Source organism: Condylostylus longicornis, unplaced genomic scaffold (genome assembly GCF_029603195.1).
Source record: "Condylostylus longicornis isolate FDR11 unplaced genomic scaffold, ASM2960319v2 ptg000042l, whole genome shotgun sequence".
In the NCBI taxonomy this organism is placed as follows: Eukaryota; Metazoa; Arthropoda; class Insecta; order Diptera; family Dolichopodidae; genus Condylostylus; species Condylostylus longicornis.
The window spans coordinates 767,722-788,989 of NW_026578011.1; the positions used below are offsets into that span (position 1 = coordinate 767,722).

General features: G+C 25.6%; 1 protein-coding gene across 13 annotated transcripts in view; it reads left to right on the forward strand.

Moving 5' to 3' along the window:
* The window catches only part of LOC129610003 (probable phospholipid-transporting ATPase IA), a 133,785-nt gene that overhangs the window by 64,439 nt on the left and 48,078 nt on the right, over positions 1-21,268 (forward strand). For 3 of the 13 annotated variants that reach the window (XM_055522308.1, XM_055522307.1, XM_055522309.1), the window contains exons 2-3: positions 12,362-13,090; positions 13,292-14,410. The exons of 9 other annotated variants lie outside the window; for them this stretch is intronic. In XM_055522308.1, coding sequence (XP_055378283.1) covers positions 14,026-14,410 — 385 coding nt within the window. In that variant the 5' untranslated portion in view covers positions 12,362-13,090; positions 13,292-14,025. Of the gene's footprint in view, positions 1-12,361; positions 13,091-13,286; positions 14,411-21,268 lie in introns of those variants that run through there. One more of the 13 variants, XM_055522310.1, reaches the window with a different exon arrangement.

Below are 21,268 nucleotides of genomic sequence, written 5' to 3' on the forward strand. Positions count from 1 at the left end.
TATGAAACATACATACATACGAGTACATATAGAAATGAGGAACCTGGAGTTTTCAATCTATAAAATTCTGAAAATTTTCATAATTTTAATGACAATAAAATTATTAAAAAAAATATAAATTAGAAACTGAATCTGTCAAAATTTGCCACTTTATAAATAGTTCGTCATTCGTTGATCACTTCACTAGCCAACCTCATCAACATAGTTAATGAAATCAACAGAGAGGAGAGAAGATAAATTATTTTTTTATATTTTTTTTTTATAATTTTTGTTACCTAACACCCATATTTTTCCATTTATCACTTTTCAAATCAAGAAATTTGAAATCAAACAGCCGTTGCTTAGTATTTTGTTATAAATATATTTAAATTTCTACTTAATTTTGGAATAATTCCAAAAATAAAAACTAAAAAGTTAAGAACACAACACATACAATTTTGATTTTTTTATTGTTTCTTTATAACATGTGATAAAACATAAATGAAAATTGAGAAATTGTAATTTTTATAGAGCAAAATGCATATGTACATATAGGTATGTGCGAAAGTACAGATATGATGTAAATTTTTACCGACCGTATTGTGTATACAATAGGTAGGTTATGTGATGGCAACAAATTTTGCATATCGAGTTTTCGGTGGGAACGCACTTCTCCATGGTAGGGAAGTGTATATAAACTATTTTTAGCGACCTGTCGGTCTATGTGTGCACGCGTGTATCTCAAGTGCAACTGAACCGATTTTGATGAAATTTTATATGTAAATTTATTTCGACCATGGCACGGATTGATCAACTTTTGGAATATACCAGGCTTCGGGAAGTGCACTTTTTAGCGGGCCTGTTTTACATTTTTGGCCACTTTGAAGAAAGTATTCAACCAATTTATTTGAAATTTCATGTATAAACTTTGCTCGACCGACCGCGAAACCTTTTGGAAGAAATCAGGCATCAGCAACTGGACGTTTACTACGGGCACAATATACATTTCAGAGTATATAAAGGGAAATAATAAACCGATTTGAACCTACAGATTTTGGTGATGTTAAATATTACATATGTAATAAAATTAACGAGTACATATTTTAAAATTTAAAATTTTTAATCATAATTGTATGTGCATATTTTATAATTTTATCTACATAAACCACCTATAAATTTATTATAATACCATGCAAATTTAATAGGTATTTTTTAGGTTTTAACGTATGTGCATATACTTTCTTTCCTTTTACTATACATATGTTACATTTGATCTAAATATTCATATTTATATTTTAATTGTTTTAATTATATGGTTACGTCACGATTTTCTGATATACTCGTTTATACTTGTGCTATGTTCAAAAATATTTTTTTACAAAAGTATTTAGTTTCTTTTTAATGTGTGCACACATTTTTAATTATGTATACATATACATAATTACATAGTAGATAAGTTATTAATAATTAATTTATTATATAACACTTGTATTTAATTTAAAAATTTCCCTTGAACTAAATAATAATATTTAATAAAAAAAGGAAATTTATAAATGATTAGAATTTAATAAGTATACCTATTAACTTATGTATTATTTATACATGTAATAATATACGTAATACTATTTTGATGTGCACACTTTAGGTAAGTCACATAAAAGTATAGACCCTTATATTATAAAAATATTTTAAAATGTAAATAAAATAATTTCTATAAATTCTGTATAAAAGTTTGTTTATAACTTTTTCTTTCTTTTGCAAACAGATTTTAAATAAATCCGAAAAAACCTACAAAAAAATTTGTGGTTAATGGGTATTTTTCTGTATAATAAATAATTAATCATTTACCATTTTATTATTTTAAAAACAGATTTTTAATATTAATTTTAAAACAGATTTAAAATTTTATTTGCATGAAATGAAAATTTGAACAATAATATTTTATTAGAAATGAAATTCTTACTTAATATTCTTTTTAGCCCCCGATGCTTCTACTTTTCATGGTATTAAAGTATAAGTATTAGAACATTTAAGAGTGTATTTCTTTGTATTTCCATTTATCTACTTCTTAAATAGCTTCTTAAATAGAAGTCTTTAGAACTTTAAATTTAAAATAAGCTCTAAAATAAAATATGTATTGTTTTTACTGCAGTATATTATTAGTCAAATCTCTTTCATTATACATGTTGTTACAATGTAATTGAAATACTTAATGAATTTAAATTTTCTCTGAATCATGAAATTTTCAACTCTGCTACTAATCCAAACGAGGTTCGATGTACATATTCTTTTCCACTTAACTATGTTCTTACACATATATAAAATATATATGTATGAATATATTTGCAGATAAAAACTTGAATTTTGTAAATTTTAAATGAATTATTTGAAAAAAAATTAAAATTTAATTTCATTAATTTGTCATGACGTGTATTCAACCGTCTATCAAATTGATTGATTTGAAATGAAAAATTTTTAAAGTGAAAGGAGAATAAAACAAATATTTTCCTTTGATTAATTTTTAAAATTTTTGTAATAAATATTTTATTGTCGTTTTCTACTTTTTAAACTAAACAAATTACCAGAATAATACTATTTTTTAAAGAGGAAAATATAAAAAGAAATATTTTTCTTCTATTTAAAAATATGAAGGCTTTTGAAGGTCGGTATTTCAACGTGTATTTACATTCGTTAACAATAGATAAAAGAGACCTGAAAAATTTCGACATTATTGAATGCACTTGAAAAAACTTTAACATTTTATTTAATTTAACCCTTAGTGAGAAAATAGCTAACAAACGGAGCGTAGCCACTTTAGTGAACAACAACCATTGGGTAGGTCAAATTGATACAGAAGCCGCCTGGAAAAATACAATATTCTCTGAATTAAAACCTGTATTAAAGTTATTATATTAAGGATATAACTGATTTAATAGTATAAAAAAAGAAGGGCTAGATGTAAATAGCAAGAGTCGTGGCACTCAGATGATAAATCGATTGTGAATAGACTTTCTCAAACGCTCAGAAGAAAAATTAAAATCAGTATCATACAGGCATGCAACTAATGCCCTATATATCTATCACGCCTCCAAGCTGAAATTATTTTTCGAAATGTTAAATAGGAAAAATATACAAAAACAATTTTAATACCCTGCACTTCGTGGAGGGTATCGATACCAAACTTTCGCAAGTTGTTTCTTTTGTGCCAAGGACGAACCCTATTTTAATTGGACTAATTCGGACAACGGGTTCGGGTAGCTGCCATACAATTCAAAGAGTTTATTTTAAATATTTCAAAAACTAATAAAGGAATCAATACAAAATTTTCCATGTACTTCCATACCCTCCTTTATGGAATATAGACAAAAGCACGATAGAGAAAAACTAATGGTCAGTTTGACTTGTCTTAGGAGTTTATTACCATTCAGGTGCGTTTTAGGTTGGGTTAAAGTCCTCCACTATTGATAGGTCTGATGACCTGTGTTAAAAAAAAACACATTTTATTTTGTCTTACGTTACTTTTAGCTTGTATTTTAAATCGAACCGGATTTTTTTGCGAATTCCATGTATGATAAGTACGCATACGCTAATTTCTCTGTTGAGGTTTTGATTTTCAAAAATTTTTTTGGAAAAACTAAATTTAATTTCGTTGGAGAAATTAAAATTATCATATACATACTTATAATATTTTAATTTTTATACCCTGCCCTTCGTGAAGCATATATTCACTTTGGTATGGAGTTTGTAACCACTTGAAGAAGTCGTCTCCGGTAGGGACATACATATACATTCTTCCTCACCGTAAAATTCTGCATCGATTTAGACATGTCCGTCCGTCCGATCGCACGATAACTCAAAAGCGAATAATGCAATCGACACCAAACTTTCACAAGTTTTTCTTTTGTGCCAGCAACGGCTGCTATTGTAATTGGACTAATTCGGACAACGGGTTCGGGTAGCTGCCATACAACTCAAAGAGGTTTTTATTAATATTTCAAAAAGTAATAGAGATATTAACATCAAATTTAACAAAGATATGTCCAATTACACTTCACATTTGTTCTGACAATTATAATGGAATGGTTGCACTGGTTGGGGTAGCTGCCGAAAGTTAATTTTAAATATTTAGAAAAATATTAAGGTTAGATTCGTGAAACTTGACAGGCGTGTGTCTAATTTCAAGTCAGATGTACTTTTGAACTTTTAGTAGAATTGCTTGACAGTTTCGGGTAACTGCCATACAACTCCCAAAGTTACTTCTTAATATTTGGAACAATATTAAGGCTAGATTCATGAAACTAGGCAGTCGTGTGTCCAATTGCAGGTCAGATATAATATCCGTGAAGTTTCTATTAAGTGGTTTGACATGTTGAAGTAATCGCCATTTAGCAATCAAAGTTATTTCTAATTATTTCAAAAACATATTTTTAAGCTCAGATTGTCAAAGTGCAGGGTATTATTCAGTCGGTTTATACCGACTGAAAGTTTTTTACTTGTTTTTTAATATTTTCAGAATTATATCCGACCAACTGTAAACTCCAACTTAAATTTTCAAGTATATAAACTCGTTAAAAATCATAAAAAAGAATGAAAGTTCATTTTCATTCTTTCAAAAGGTATTGTAAAATTTAAAAACTACAGTGAAATTAAAAGCATATGACAACAAACTGCATACGAAGGAAATTAAAAATAAGAAAATTTCAAAAATCCTTGGCAGAAAATTCGAGATCGTTTATGTATACACATTCCACATTTCTCATTTTCCTTTTCATTTTGAATGTTTAATTTTCAAATATGTCATACCACTTGTAGTTGAACAACCTTTAATTGTAAAAAAATATTATGAGTTATGAAAAAAATGTAGTGATGGAAAAAAGCGTGTGTTTTGTAGAATAACTTTTTTTTAGTTTTTAATTTTAAAATATTTTACTAGCTATTGTTAGTAAAAATAAAATATTGCCTTTTTCAATGAAAATGTGTTTTTGAAAAAATTTTGAAAAAAGGAAAAACTTCAAAACTTTCTATTTTACTAAAGAAAAAAATTACATGTACTTCACATGAAAGGGTTTGATCAAATAAATTGAATTAAAATTGATAGGCGCAAAATAAATTTTAAAAATTTGTTTGTTTTTTCATTGTGTATGAAAATTAAGAATAGAAACGAAGAAAAAATCTAGTGTGGTCAGCACATACTTGACCGCAAATTGTAACATTATGAAAATATCAAATTTTAAGATCACTACTAAGCTTTTTACCAGGTTAGGTAAAACCATTTTGCTACCAGGTTAGGTTGAGTTTACGTGGCTCCTCAAAGGATACACGTATGCCATTTAGGAACCGGCCGAGGCTCCTACCATTTACATTCCCTAAATGCATAGCCTGTTGAAAAGAGTAAGACCGAAGAAATCTCCGCTTGGAGCTCGCCAGTACCGCACGGTAGGTGGGTCCTTAGTTTCCTTCTCTCCTCGTCATAGCAGCTCTTACAGAGACCGTATGCAGGACGGCCCATCCTCCTGGAATGATCATCAATCAGACCGTGCCCGGTTATAAGCCCTATTGCCGTCCTGACATCATTCTTTTAAAGAGATATCAGATCCCTTGTGCGATGCAAGTCAGAACCTCCTTGTCTGTTCTTGCTTGTTGTCCAATTTGTGTAGCTGAGGTTGATCAGGCTCATTATTTCCCCGCTATCTCATTGAGAACCGATCTACAATTTAGATCAATTCTGGACGTGTAACTTTCAGATTCTAGCATCCTTATCGTAGTTTGTTTGTCTGTTACTAACGCAGGCGCCAAATTGTCACCAAGTCGGTGCAGAACCTCTTCAACCACAATCACTTTTACTTGAAAGACGTTGCAGTGATTCGATAAGCTGAAGGAGAGCTCTTTTGCAAAAAAATATTGTTTGCGATATGGTTTCTTTTGAAAATCTTCATACTTCAACTAAAAATATTTTTTATTTAATTTTCACAATTCCGTTTATAGCATATTCAATAGGTATTTAAATACATAGATTTTTAAGCTTACAAATGTTATACTGATGTATTCTTGTATATTATATCGTATTATCCCCCATAAATATGCTATATTCTTAATACCTTGAATGAATGATTAAAGAAAATTAATATTTTCTTGTGTATGGACACACAAAAAATTTTTTTATGTAGGATAATATCTTGTTGTAACATTTTACAATACGTAAATATAACGTAATTTTAAATAACTATAATTTAATATTTTTATCTATATGTATATATTAATAATCTGAAATGTTTTAATTGATTTTTTTTAAGAAAAAATTTGAAAAAAAAGTCTTTTACAAAAATTCAACATAACTTCGTTCTGTTTTTATACGGTTTTAGAAGTTATGCGATGCAAGAAAAGAAAAAAAGTTATTCGAATTTCGAAATTTAAATTTTTTTGGTGATTCGCTTTTTCTGAAAATGAATAAGAATAACAACTACAACTCTGAATCAAGTAGAACAACAATAGTAACATCAGATATTATTTCAATTGCTAAGAAAATAGGTAGGGAAGGTTTTGATGATTTTGGCGAGGATGATATAGAAGAATTGCTTGTGGCCGAAGCCCTAAATAATGATGAAATTTTGGAAAGTATGGTAGATACTTTCGAAACAGTAGATACCGAACCGGAAGAAGATGTTACTCCACTGGATGAAAAATTACCTTGAGGAAGGCCTTCAACTTTCCGGTAAATTGGTAAATTCTTTTATTCAAAATGATAATGATGTAGAACGCGCCCTAAAATTCCAACGTGATCTGAAATTTTGTATGTCTGGAAATCTACAAAGAACTTGTCAAGCCAACACAGCGTTTGATTACTGACTACCTTGTCAAAGAAAAAAAAAATCACTGAAGTTCCTGAAGAAGCATTACCATGTAGATCTGATGAGGTAATTTTATCTTCAAGTGATGAAAGTGATCTTGCACCAATCCACAAACGGGATCGCACATTATCGGACAACGAATAATGATGAAAACATTCTTAATATGATTTTAAATTAAGTTTTGTTTACGTTTTTTTTACATATTAATTTTTCTTTTGTTATTAATATACATATGTGCCATTTATTAAAATATAATGAAAAAAAATTTATATTATTTATAATTCATTATATTTTATTATATATAATTCATTATACATATTATTTACAAATCTTTTTTTATGCGATTTCTGGTGCATTTTAAAACATTATTTAGATTTTATGCGATTTTTTTAATAAATGGAACGTATCCATCATTTTACATATAAATGTATGTCTTTTTTTGTGCGATATTTTTATATGCGGATTTCCCTGGAACGCGTCCACCACATAAAAAAAGAACGAAGTGTAGTCACTTAATTTTAATTTTATTAATACACTTAATTTTATTATAAAAGGTATCTGATGAAACAAAATTTCGCAAAAGAAGGGTAGATGCCTGTCTGCCTTTGTACTTGCGGTTGAAAAAATTTCATCGTAAATTTATTTTTGAGTTTATTCTGGTTGTACGACGAAATGTACAACTTATGAGGTAGGTGGAATTCAAAAAAAGTGGAACTCTATTATGGGACGATTTAACATTTTTTGTTGTTTTTAAAAAATAATCTAAGGATTTTTTCAAATTTCTTAATTCATTTAAAAAAAAATTCCAAGTGTGAACCGGACGAGATGTTTAATCTCCGGCCCAAATACGGCCGCTCTCTTAACTTTGCTTGCGAAATTTCCTCGTGCTTTTGTTAGAGAAACTAGCTGTCAAACACAACACAAAAGTATTTTATCTTATTTATATTTTTTAACCTCATACAGGGACAGCTCGAATTTATTTGATAACTCTTCATACGCCTTTTGCTATATATTTAGGTTTTTATAATTTTTTTATGTTCCAAAGGCACTCCCTTTTCTCGAATTCCAAAGCAAATTCTATTAAATTGTCGCCGCACAATTTATATTTTCTTATAGACATTTTGAAAAACTAAAACATAAAATTTCAAATATTTAATATTGATATTGCCGTGACAAATGACAACTCAAATATTCTGTAAATAGGTAATTAAAAATCAGTAAAAACAAATTAAAATCAGCTGATCACACTTATATAACACATCGAAAATTTTACATCAGCATTTTTAATTGTTTCACCTGATGAAAAATTGGATAAAAAAAAAGGACGAGATTCTATTTTTTTGCTTCAGCTGTCAAAAAATTGGATGTAAAATAGAACAAGACTCTGATTTTCTCATACGATTTAATTTGATTCGATGAAAAATAGGACAAGATTCTATTTTTCTCATACGATTTAATTGGATTGGATATTTACAAAATAAATACTTATGTTTCAAATTTAGTTTGTATCAAACTAAATCTTACGATTTTGCTTGATTTGTAAACGCTGCCTAAAATAATACAGTAATATTTTGAGTAAATTAAGAGTCATTCGAGATTTCGTTCTTTTGAAATCATTTTAAATTATCCTTTTGAAAATAAATATTTTTTGTAATCATCGTTTTAAGAGGACAAAAAACACAAGTATTTAGAATTCATTTCACTTTCGAATAATTTTTAAGAACTAAAATAAATATAATAGTCAAAACTTAATCAACTTAGAAGAATATTAAAAAATTGAAAATTTTTTCTTTTTGGATTTTTTAGACTTCACACTAGGGCAAAAATAAAGAAAACGGCATGGAACCCAAAAAGTACGAAAGTTTTCTTTACCTTTTTTTTCATGCTATTTGGTACGATTATTGTTTGTTATACAATAAAATGGAATAAAATATAAGAAAGTTTCTGAAATTTTTCCTGTTTCTATGTATGAAATGGAAGGTTAAAAAAAGTGAATAAAATAAAACAATAAAGTTGGATCAAACCAATGGTTTGTATTGTAGCACTTTTCCCTTCAACGTGAAAGTACTGCTTTTAAACACAGTCTAGTATACCTATCACACTATTAAAATTATTTGCATTCATATACAAAACTTTTTCTAGGATTGCATATATTTAGGATGATGCATATATGCAGTCTTTGAAATAAAGCAAAAATTAATATAAAGTGGGTTAACATAATGCTCAATTTTAAGGGTTAATTGCGTGATTTAAGCAAAATAATTATAATTTTTCATGTCATGGAATTTACCGTTAGCTTTTTGCATTTGCATAGCTTGCGGTTTCGGAAATATAAGGTGTCAAAAATTCAAATTTTACAAATTTCAAGAGGCGATAACTTGAGAGGGGGGTGGAGATGGAAAAAAATTTTCTTCTAACGAAATAAACTGTTTGTTAATGTATAAAAGCCCCCAACCTCCTACAGGCTGGGGTCTAGAAGAAAAACGACATCAAAAATTTGGAAAAAAAGGACTTTAGATACCGGTAAATTTGAACGGCCATTTTGTTTTTCTAAAGTTTAACTATAGTATACCGCGCTAGGGTAAGTAAGCCACTGCCTTTCTGCCATTTTTAGGTTTTTTGGGGGGGGGGGGCGGGGGGGGGGGGGAGATAGGTAAAAATTTTGTTCTACGGAAATAAGTTTCTAGTAAAGATCTATGTACGTATTAAATTTCAGCTTTTTATCTTCAAGGGTGTAGAAGTTTTGTAAATAAAAAAAGTTTCTAGTAAAGATCTATGTACGTATTAAATTTCAGCTTTTTATCTTCAAGGGTGTAGAAGTTTTGTAAATAAAAATTGTACGGACGGACGGACAGAGTGAAACTAATAAGCACTTTCTTTCAAAAAATTTTTGGAAAAGTGCTAATAACTTGGGGACAAAACAAAACACAAAATTAAACAACCGTATTTTGTTACTTTTGACGCCATGCTGTCGGTCTGTTCTCTTATAATTCTATATGTTAGATTTCTATACTTATACGTCTTTACACGTAATTATACAAATGTAAATTAGTAATGCTATATTCTTTTAAATTTATTTGAATCTTCTTAAAAAGAAATTATAAAATATAAGGAAAAACACAAAAAAATCAAATAAGTATAAGAAAATAAAGAATTCAGAGACAATTTATTTAGAAAAGCATATTCTCATTAAAAAAATTGATATAAAACAATCTTTTACGTTAATTAGACCTTGATACGTGTACTGAAAGAGAATTCGAAATTTAATAGTTCGTCAATGTTTTATACAAAAAAGGTTTATACTATTGTTGGCACGCAAAATTGTTTGTTTTCAATAATCAAAATTTAAAAATTAAATTTTTAAATATTCTATTTTAAAACACCTTCTACTTACCACATCAATTGAATTTTTTTAAATAAGCAAAACTTTGCAAATTTCAACTTGAAATTTATTTTTCATAACTACATAGTAAAATTTGTGTTTCAAATGTTGTAATCCGAATAACAGGCAAAACATTTTTCCAAATATGTAATTTAATTTTATTAAAATTTAAAAAGGAATCGGAAAACAAAAAACAATAGGTATATAAACTTTTTCTGTCCTTTAATTTTTAAAAGATTTGCTTTTTATGTTTTCTGATCTCTACGTGCAATTTTATATACTTATAAAAATACAAGTACCTATATTGATACATAGAAATACTATTGTTAACTATTAAGGGATACAAAATTGATTAACTAGAACACAAAAATTTTATTTTCCTGTATATAACGGAACAATTTATTATATATATAAGAGTATAAAAGTAAAAGAGTGTGTAAGATTCAGGAATTTAAGAAAAAGATGATAACGTCGGTTAAAAAGCAGAAAGCATTAAGTCAGGAAACTGTGTTTTGAGTAAATTCAATTTGAAATAGTCGTAAAATTGTAAAACTAATCAATTAGTGCAATGGCATTTATTAGAATTAATAATTATTATTAGAATTAATGGCATTTTTTTTGTGAATCTTGAATTTTTTTTTATTATGTTTTTTAACAAGGGTTTACAATTTGTTTTTGGTTTGGTTTTTCCATCGTTATGGAAAAGTTTTCCGCTGATTCACTTTTAACTTTTTTACTTATTTGCTATTAGTTGATTTTTTCTATTTTTTATCTTTACTATGATGATCCTCTTTCTCGTGTTAGTAATATTAAGTACAAAATTTCTATAATTAATTAATATCCCCTGAATTTTTTTTTTCGTTAATGAATTGTATCTAAACGGATGCTTATAAATTTTTTTCTGCTTGTATAATATTTTGGGGCATGTTGGATTTTCTTAATTTTAAAGTGTAATCTGTTTAATGTTACAGCTCTTTTGGTGTTTTGAAGGTATAAATAACTTAGGAAAAATTAAATATTGTACATATTTATAGTTTGTAATAAATATTTTTGCTTTTAAATTGACTACATGTGTTTGCTTTTAAATTGAATATGTTTTACTGTAGATTATGTACATGTTTTTGTTAAATATATAGTTATGTTTTTCAATTATTAATGAACATTTTGTACTAATTAGAAAATGTGGATGTGCTAAATTTTTTTTTCTTTTTTTTTACTAAAATGCAGTAACACTTAGTGTTGTTGTGTACTTGGAAAATAATTGGATTAAAAAATTAGTTATTACATAAATAAGAAACATATATATAATTATATATTTTTAAGTTATAATATATGAGTATTATACTAGTAAAACCATATTAGATATAAATAAAATATGCTTAAGCTAAAAAATGTTATTAATTAAAATATGGTTGTGAATACCCTCGAAGATATTAGTTATTATGAAGCTTCTTTGAAGTCTTAATAAATGTTCATGTGAAATGTATATAATTTAGTTGAAGTCGGATAAAATAGGATTTTCCATCTGTAATTTTGAAGAAGTATGGTTCTACTCATTCTGAGTTATATTAATACTCACTATGATGAGTATGGCAGGCTAGTCACCTACCTAGTTAAACCCTATGACGCTATGAAACTAGTGCATGAGAAATCATGCACTAGCCCTATGCTCCTTCTAGGAGTGAACAAAGGAAAAAAAAAAAAAAAAATGATGAGTATGGAGAAAAAAGTATCAATAATTTTAACAAGTACCAGGTTTTGTATTTCGGTTAGAGACACCAGTTTTCAGTATTAAAACATAATTCCTACTGGATAGGAGCTTATAGGAATTAATTCTTTACCTGTTTCCTTTCACATTAGTAAAAAATATTTTTGTAGTTTTTACGATTAATTTAATTGTAGTTTAGGTTCAAAGCAAATTTGAGCCAAAATAGTATTAAAGCTTCAATGAAATTTAAATTAAAATGGAATTCACAACCATATATATAATCATAAATAAATTTGCGTTTTATTTTAGTCTTTGGAAATTAACGTAACATTTACTTTAAACACAAACAACCAAAAGCATTCAAATGCATTTTATGAAAAAATCCTGTTTAATTTTTTCCATAAAAAACAATTTAAAAAACATTTTTCTATTGCAAATTTTCAGAGCAATTCATTTGAAATCTTCCTAATGTGACACTATCCTTTTTTAAGAAAAAAAACTTGGAACAAAACGAGAAACACAGAGCATTGTCAGAAAGGATTACAAATTGTAACGAAATAAAATATTTGAAAAGAAATCAATACTACCTAGTGTGTTTGAAATTGCGCGTCAAAAACTTTAAGCATTACAGAGCAAAGAATGGCAAATAAAAAAGTTATCAAATGAATTTGAAAAATTTTCAAAAATTAATTAATTTACATTTTCATTGTTTGGTTAAATTTAAATGTTCTAATATACGAGTATATTTAAAAAAATAACGTGTTCAGCGTATTTATCTCAAAGCGATTTGCATTTTTAAAAGATATTTTTTTATATTAATTTTGTGAACTAAGACTTTTTTATTTTCAAATTATAATTGGTTTACTTTTATTACATTACAAAAATATTAATTAAAATATATTTAAAATATTAAAATAAATTAAAATTAAACACATAAAATTCACAAAAATCGAACGAATACTATTTTTCGGCAAAATAAATGGAATAAATTATAAACTAAAAAGTTATAATATAATTCCGTGTAGAACAATATATTCATTTGTATAACGTGATTTGTAAAATAGTTTTAAAAATAAATGTTTCGTCACGTCTTCGATAAACACTTTAAGCAATGCTGAGAATTAAAAAGCAATCTATTTAGAAAAGAACAACATTACTAAAGAAAGGAAAACGGTATAAAATTTTATAACACTTAATTAATTGTTTTTTGTTATACGTGTGTGTATTCATTAAAAATTTGTACACTTTTTTTGTAATTTCGTTATGTACTCATATAATTTTTTTTCATTCATATTCCTTCATTTTCATTATTTTTCTTCAAAGTTCCAATTAATTTAAATGTTTTAATTTTTAATTTTGTTTGATCATCTAAAGAATTAAATTGCTTACTTAAGAATGTTGAACAAGAAATTCAATTTAAAAAAAAATTTAAAATTTAAAAAATTATTAATTTGTTCCTGAGCTTAAATAAAATCTGTATTGAACTTTGTTTGAAATTTGAAATTTCAAAAATATAAAAAAAAGTGATGTTAAGAAGCAATTATTTAAATTTATAAATTGAAATTTATAAATTATTAAATTATGTTTGAGGAATTAAAATTAAATTGCCTTAATAATTCATAATTATAATAGCACAATTTTCCGTGCATAAACATCTTACTTAAAATTCTTAAATATTTGAAAATCAATTGGCATTTTAAAAAAACATAAAAAAAATTGTAAATATTAAAAAAATTTTCTTTTAAAAGAGAAAAAAAATTCTTTTAACTCAAAATAGTGCTAATAAATTTAAATACTTATGGACATTTAATATACTAAGGTGCATGAAGTGAAAGATTAAAAAACATAAAGTTCAATTTCACATTGCATTACACCATCAAACCAATGAATATGAAAAAAAAAACAGTTTTTTAAATTCGTTTTTGTGAACATTTCAACAAAATTCATTTTTGTGAAACTTTCCTAAAATAATACAAAAAATCCACTTTATTGTAAAAAAAATAAGCAATATTAATAATAACAACAGTATTATTAAGCACAATAACAACAACTGCAAGAAAAATAACAAAATAACCGTTTTATTATACAACATAAAAACAATCGCATCAATGGATCAAACAGACACAATCGGTAGTAATGGTATTAGTACACAGCTGATGACATTTATATCAATACGATTGCAACAAGTGAGAACATTTTTATTACATAGTGGCAATCGTATAAGGAGAACAACACAACAAACTTGGCGAAGATATCGTCCAAAACGTAAAGCAAGTTTTCGAAATCAAAAAAGAATACAAACAACAACAACAGAGCTAGGCGGAACAATAATAGGAGAAGGAGCAATAACAACCACACAAATAACAATACCAACGTCATCAACAGAACAATCATTTGCAATAGATATATTTAACGGTAGTGAAAGAGAAAGAATAGGAAATGTAAATGGTAGTAGTGACCATGATAGTAAATTGGATAATTCCAGGATAAAATGTGAGCATGCGTCAATTATTTTTTTTGCTTTTAATTTTTTTTATTTTCTTTTTTTGTGTTTTTTAATAACATTTCCTCTTCTCCTATATATTTGTTTCTTGTGCTTATATTTATTATCTTTTATTATTGTTTTTTCATTTTACACTTTTTTATTTTGCATTTTTTTATTTACATTTTAAATTTTTATATTTATTTTTTTAAAACTCTATTTTTTTTTTTAAAACTCTATTTTTTTAAAACGCGATATATTGTGAATAAATTGCATTTGCATTGCATTCAAATTATTCGAAAAAATTCGCAATAATTTTGAATGCGTTTTCTCATTGAATTGTAAGAAATATGATTTTTAATGCAATTTTTTATTTTAAAATTTAGTTAGTTAAAGAGACTGCGTTATTCCAAACATGAACAAGCTATGAAAGAAGTCACCTTACTCATATTTGAAATTTTTTCCCATGTATAAGAAAAATTTCTGCCATGTTCCCATAGGGAGATAGTTTCTTGGAGATTGGAAATTTTCTAAAATAGTGCCTATTCTCAAAGATAGGAAAAGCGGCGACTTTAGGTCGATATTTCATGGATTACCGTAGGCTTATAAATAGTGAAACAGATGCCCGTCTGCCCTGTTCTACTGATAATACCCATGATATTGATTGAAACCTAGTGACTGAGGGTGTTGTTCGATTTTTCTAGAGCTTTTGATAGGGTTGGTTTTGAGCTAAACTAACTAGTTAATATAAAACTAAGTAGTTAATTAAGGTTATATTAAACTAACTAGGCTTTCATTATTTTCTATGTTTTTTATTGATATATTTATCACAATCTAACACTCAAGTATACATTTAAACGCTGATTTGAACCTCATAAATGCCTCGTCAATTACTAACGGATTGTCCGTTAATCCAAGTAAATATAAATGTGATTATCGACGATAATCGACGGCATATAAGGATCTAATTATGCCAACCCTCTTAGTATAGGGTTGGCACAATGCAATGCCATAAATGATGTATGATTGCGAAATTCGATGTCATTTAATTCAATAACTATGTATGTCTACATTTTGTAGAGGAGAGATAACGTTTCGCCTTATATTCTACAGTTTCTCATATGTGGTATTTTAATATTATCTTGACTTATGTGTTATTTTGATTGATGTGATTATCTTGATTTTCGATCTTTGATTTTTTGGTAAAGGTAATTAAAACTCACTGTCTGGGTTACTTATACAAGTACTTTAGATTTTTTAGATGAAGAAGGATAACATGTCTTATTTTGCCCAGGAATAACCACATGCTGACTCTGGAATTTCTTATTAAGTTCAATCCGGGTTTGTATCATATACAATATACATATCATATACAGGAAATCTAAGAAATATGTGGTTTGCTTAGGTATCTCTAATTTTTCTTAAATTGTACTTTTGGTAAATAAATAAATAAATAAAGCGAGTTAAGTATGAAGTATCATACTATTTACTATTTTTTGCTAACTTGAATTTTAACTTAAAACAATAAAAATAATTTTTTTTTCAAATACAAATTTAAATTAAAAATAATCGATTCACTTTCTTTTTTTTCTGTATTTTCAATGAATGAATTTAAATATTTCCCTATGACCTACATAATTTTTTATTTCAAATTCCTTCACTAATGTCAATATTTACTTTCTATATGCATATTACATTACTCTTTCTTATGCTTTTTATATGTAAATATTAAGACCCTAATACAAAAATTTATTGTTATCCTATTTTTTCTGTATATATAATTTTCTTAACATTCCATTAAACTTCCCATATATGTAGGTGCACATGTGAACAAAACTAATTAATAAATAAATGGAAAATAACTACATATATACAAAATGATATACATATATCTATGTGTACAAACTAATATATTTGCTTAAACATTTGTCAATATGTAATTTATATTCACCAAAATATAATATTAAAGCATTCATTGCGATATAACCGATTAAAAATATCCTTTTTTCATTTTAATTTAATTTTTGTTAATATAATTTATTGTTTATTATTATTATTATTATTATTATTATTATTATTATTATTATTATAACATATTCCAATGAAATATGTAAGAGTTTTTGAAAACCACATACATATATACGTCAATAATGTATGTATATAAATCATTAAATGTTATTATAGTCCCTTATATTTAATATTTTTATATTTCTAAATATGTTGACACAGTTAAGTGTATCCTATAAAAGCTAAAATATATGGGATATGACATCAGCTAGTTCATCAAGGGAAAATTTTTAATTTTCATTTCTATTAACAGTAGAAAACAGAAAAATTCATAAGAGTAACTTTATCATAAATAAAGAGAACAAAATAAAAAATAAAAAACAACAAAAAATGTGAAATAAACGTGTATGCACTTAATTTGCACTAAATAAAGCACAGAACAGAAAGCTTTTAAAGTTTGTTTCCCTTTGCTACAAAAAAATCAAGAGAAAAATCAAAAATTTCATTTTCTGTTTCTTATTTTTGTATTTATATTGTTTCTTTGTATTTATATTGTTTCTCTCTTTCTTCATGTTTTCGATGTATGTTTTCTTTCATGTTTTTTTGTCACAAATTACAGTTCTCACATACCATCCCAGCGCTACTCTGCTCATACACTCTATACACACACACATGTATTTATTATTATATTTTCATGCAGTGTGTATAAAGATGATAAGAAAACACCTATACCACTCAAATTTATTGCAAATTCTTCTTTCAATTTTGTTCACAGCATTTTGATTTTATCCGGCTATTTTTATGGCTATGTGTTTGTGTATTCGTTTATTCATGTAATCATGTTATTTGTTTAGTATACTGGTATTTTTTATATATAGTTTCTTTTCAAATTGATATTTATTGTTTGAGTTTAGATAATTATTGGTATTGGCATTGCCATATTATTTTAAAATATTTTTATTAAATTTAAAATTATTGAAATTACTATAATATTGTGTTACTGTACATAGTTTAATAATTTAATTCCGCTTAATGGAAAATTTATACTTTACAAGAAAAGGAAAATTTATACTTCATTTTAAACTTTACTCCTACCGCGTGCTTTACTTCAGGAATTTAAATTTGAATTTTGAACTTTATAAAAAATGTCATACTTTTTATTTCACTTATTTACGATATCTTCTGCAAATAGGTTTCCTATATAAGATTCATAAAAGATGAAAAAAATCTAAACTTTTTCGTTTCTTTCATAAGTGTAAAATAAGTCACATGCCATTTTTATTCAACTAATTAAAATACAATTTTGGTTTAGAATGTTGTGTTATTGCCATTGGTATGTAATTATCGATTGCATATGAGGTGGGTAACACTTTTTTGTAGAACCCTGCTAAATACAAAAACCAAATAAGCGGCCTCGGAAAGGAAAATAAACAAATTGAAAAGTAAAAAGGACTAAAAAAATGTTTTTTTTTTTTCCTTTTTTTTAAAATTGTTCCCCAGTTTTTCATAGCACAATATGTGTTAGTGATTGTTCGTAATAAAAAAAATAACACGAAAAAATTTTCAATCCTAAATTTAATTTTTTTTTAGTCATTTGGTGGATTCGCAACTATTGAGTTGCTTTACAAAATTTTTTAATAGATTTTTTAATAAATAAAAAAATTAAAATAAAATTAAAAAAAGTTATTAATTTTCGAATTTAAAAAAAATCTAGGTTCTATAATACCATGTACTAGGGTTTTTTACATGAAAATGAAGAAGAAAATGGACTTTTCTGCTGAATGATTAATTTTAAACTTTAAAATTTAAGCTTGTTAGTTTTTTTTTATAGTTAAATTATTACAATAAAATAAAAAAAAATTCATAATTCTTCTAGTTTCGTTTAATTTCATAAGAAATTTTTCATGTTTTTATTTTTTTTTTTCTTTTCCTGCTTTTGTGTGTGCAAATGAACTTGTCAATTATTTTTGAAATTTGAAATTATGGAAAACAAAATAATAAAAAAGTTTCAAATATACAAAACTTCTACAAATTCAAGAAATTTCTATACAAATCTAAAATATGTTTTTTATATAATTTAAATATAAAATATATTTTTTATAAATAAAAATGAATTTTAAAAAAAAAAATTTATAGTGAAGAAGATTTTAATATTTAAATGTGGTGTGTGCAACTTTAATACTATAAAATTTGTAGAAAAGCTTCAAAATTAATGTAAATTGTTTAAAAATGTTAAGATATATAACAAAAAAACTCTAAAAATCATAGACAGGCAGAAAAAATTAATTAAAATTTTAAAAGTTACAAAGTGTTTCTAATTTTTTCTAAATGTAAAATATAACGATAGTAAAAAAAAGTGTTAAAACGTTGTTTTCAAATTAAAGAAAAAGTTTAAAGGGTAGAAAAAGAAAGCAAAAGTCTTTTAAGTAATTTGAAGTGAAATCATAATTTATTTTTGAGAGAAAACAAAAACAAAAAGAAAAAAATTTTATATTGGAAAAATTCTTTAAATTTTTTCCTTATTCTTCAATTTCTTTTCTACATTTTTCTATGACAAACAAACCAACACTTTTTTTAGTCATTTTTTCTTTAAACTCTTTTCCTAATTTTGTTTCTCTTTTAAGCAAAATTTTTTAGATATATGTAAATATAAGTCTACAAACACTTATACGCTTAAATACGTAACATTCCATATTTACAAAAACAAATTATATACAACACAAATCATATAAATTTATATAACATTTAACGGACATATATTTCATACATATGTACACAAATATATAAAAAATATATATGTACACAAATACATGTTAACAACTTATAAAGATGAGAGCATATAAGAGTAAAACGGAGCAAAACAAATTTATTAAAGCTAAAAAATTACAATAGTGTTAGTGTGTAACTGTGATGTAAAAAATAAAAATAGGGATTATCAAATAAATTTTTCAACATAGAAACCTAAATAATAATACAAAAAAAAAACAATAAAATAAAAAAAACTGACATGTAGAAATACAGGGCCGCATACAAAATATATAATTACATCGGGTTTTGATTGGCTATAAATTATGTCACAAACTGTTGTATTTCATATTATGTTATTTATCTACCGTTATACAAATTATTGTATTTACGTTAAAAAGTAAATCAATGCATAAATAACATTAAAATTCTTAATATTATTTCTTCAATTTGATGACAGTCATAGAATGAATAATTCACCATCGAATTGTCATCTTAATACACATGATATATCGAGTAAGATTCAGTTAAAATATGTTATTGTCACAAAAATTTTATTATCACATACACATTTTTACATAATACAATTTCAAAACTAGATTTATTAGATTTATAATTATGTTACAACATAGCTATGTAAAAATTCGTAATTGTTATTTTTACACAATATTTTTTCGACATATAATAGTTTCAAAAATGTAACGTATATAATTATAATTGATTATTTTTATATTAATTTTATTACAGCCCTTGTAAAAAACGTAAAACTCTTAAAATTGAAAATGTAATAAAATTATGTACCGCGCCGAGTAGATTTTGGAAAAATGTTCGTTGAATTACCACAATTATTAATGATTCATAACGCCTGTGTGGTATTCGCATGCATGTGTTAAAATATAAAAATTTGTAATATTAAAAATTAGTGTTTAAAATAAAAAATTACAGAAGAAAATTAAAACATAAAATATACTAGGAAATTAAAGTGAAAAGTTTTAATCTTTAAAATTATTGGAATTTTATTTGAATTCGAAATATTATTAAATGCATTTTAAAAGTACACATTTTAAATTTAGTATGTTAATCTGTTTACGTAATTTTACTATATATTTCGCATGCCATTTCATCATAACATATTAATATTTATGATGCACTTTAGTTCAGTGTTTTATTCTTAAAATTAAGTAGCTCTTAAAATTAGAATATATAAGTAAATTTTAAAATGTTATCAGTAAATCGTTTCGTGCTTATTCATAATAGGTGAATATTGTTAATTTTAAGTTCTCAAATTTTATTTTGATTAATTTTTTGATTTAATTGCTTTATACTCGAAATACTATCTTTAATAAATAACTTTGTACAAGTGTCGAATTAATTGGTTATTAAGTAATAACACCAGAGGTTTCCAAATCTATGCTGTGTTCATCACAAAAAATCTTGTCTAAATAGTGGATTAAAATTGTCTTTTCTTATTTAAATGCAAAACAATTTAATCAAAATATATAAAAAGGTCTTAATGTACAAATGATATGTACAAAATTTTTATACAAAATAGTTTTATTTATACCAAAATATATACATAAATGTATATATTGTGGTATAAATAAAATAATAATATCCATATTAATTTACACGTAAAATAATTATTGAATTCTACGTTGAGACAAAAAAAAACAAGATGAAAAGAAATTTTAATTTTGGAAACTTCACTTAAAACTTCTTAGTAGAAACGATAAAATTAACCTGTCAATATATATTGCTATGTTGACTATAAAAAAAAAGAAAAGATATATCAACGATAATATCAATACAATATTCATCTAAATTTAAACATACAAAACACTCGTATTATTACAGTGTACAAGTATAAAAATCAGCTTCGACATAATTTATTACTTATCAAAACCTCGTCTTACGTCAATAAACATTATGAAAAACGCGTACATGCGCAATATAACATTTGTTTTTATATCTTTCTTTTTATTTTCATTTTCTTTATAACATTCTTCTTTTATAATTTTTTCTACACAATCTCACACACATCTACATTTTATTTTTATACAATTTATTCTTAACGCTGTATTATAAAATTTTTAGAAGGACAATTTATAACATAAACT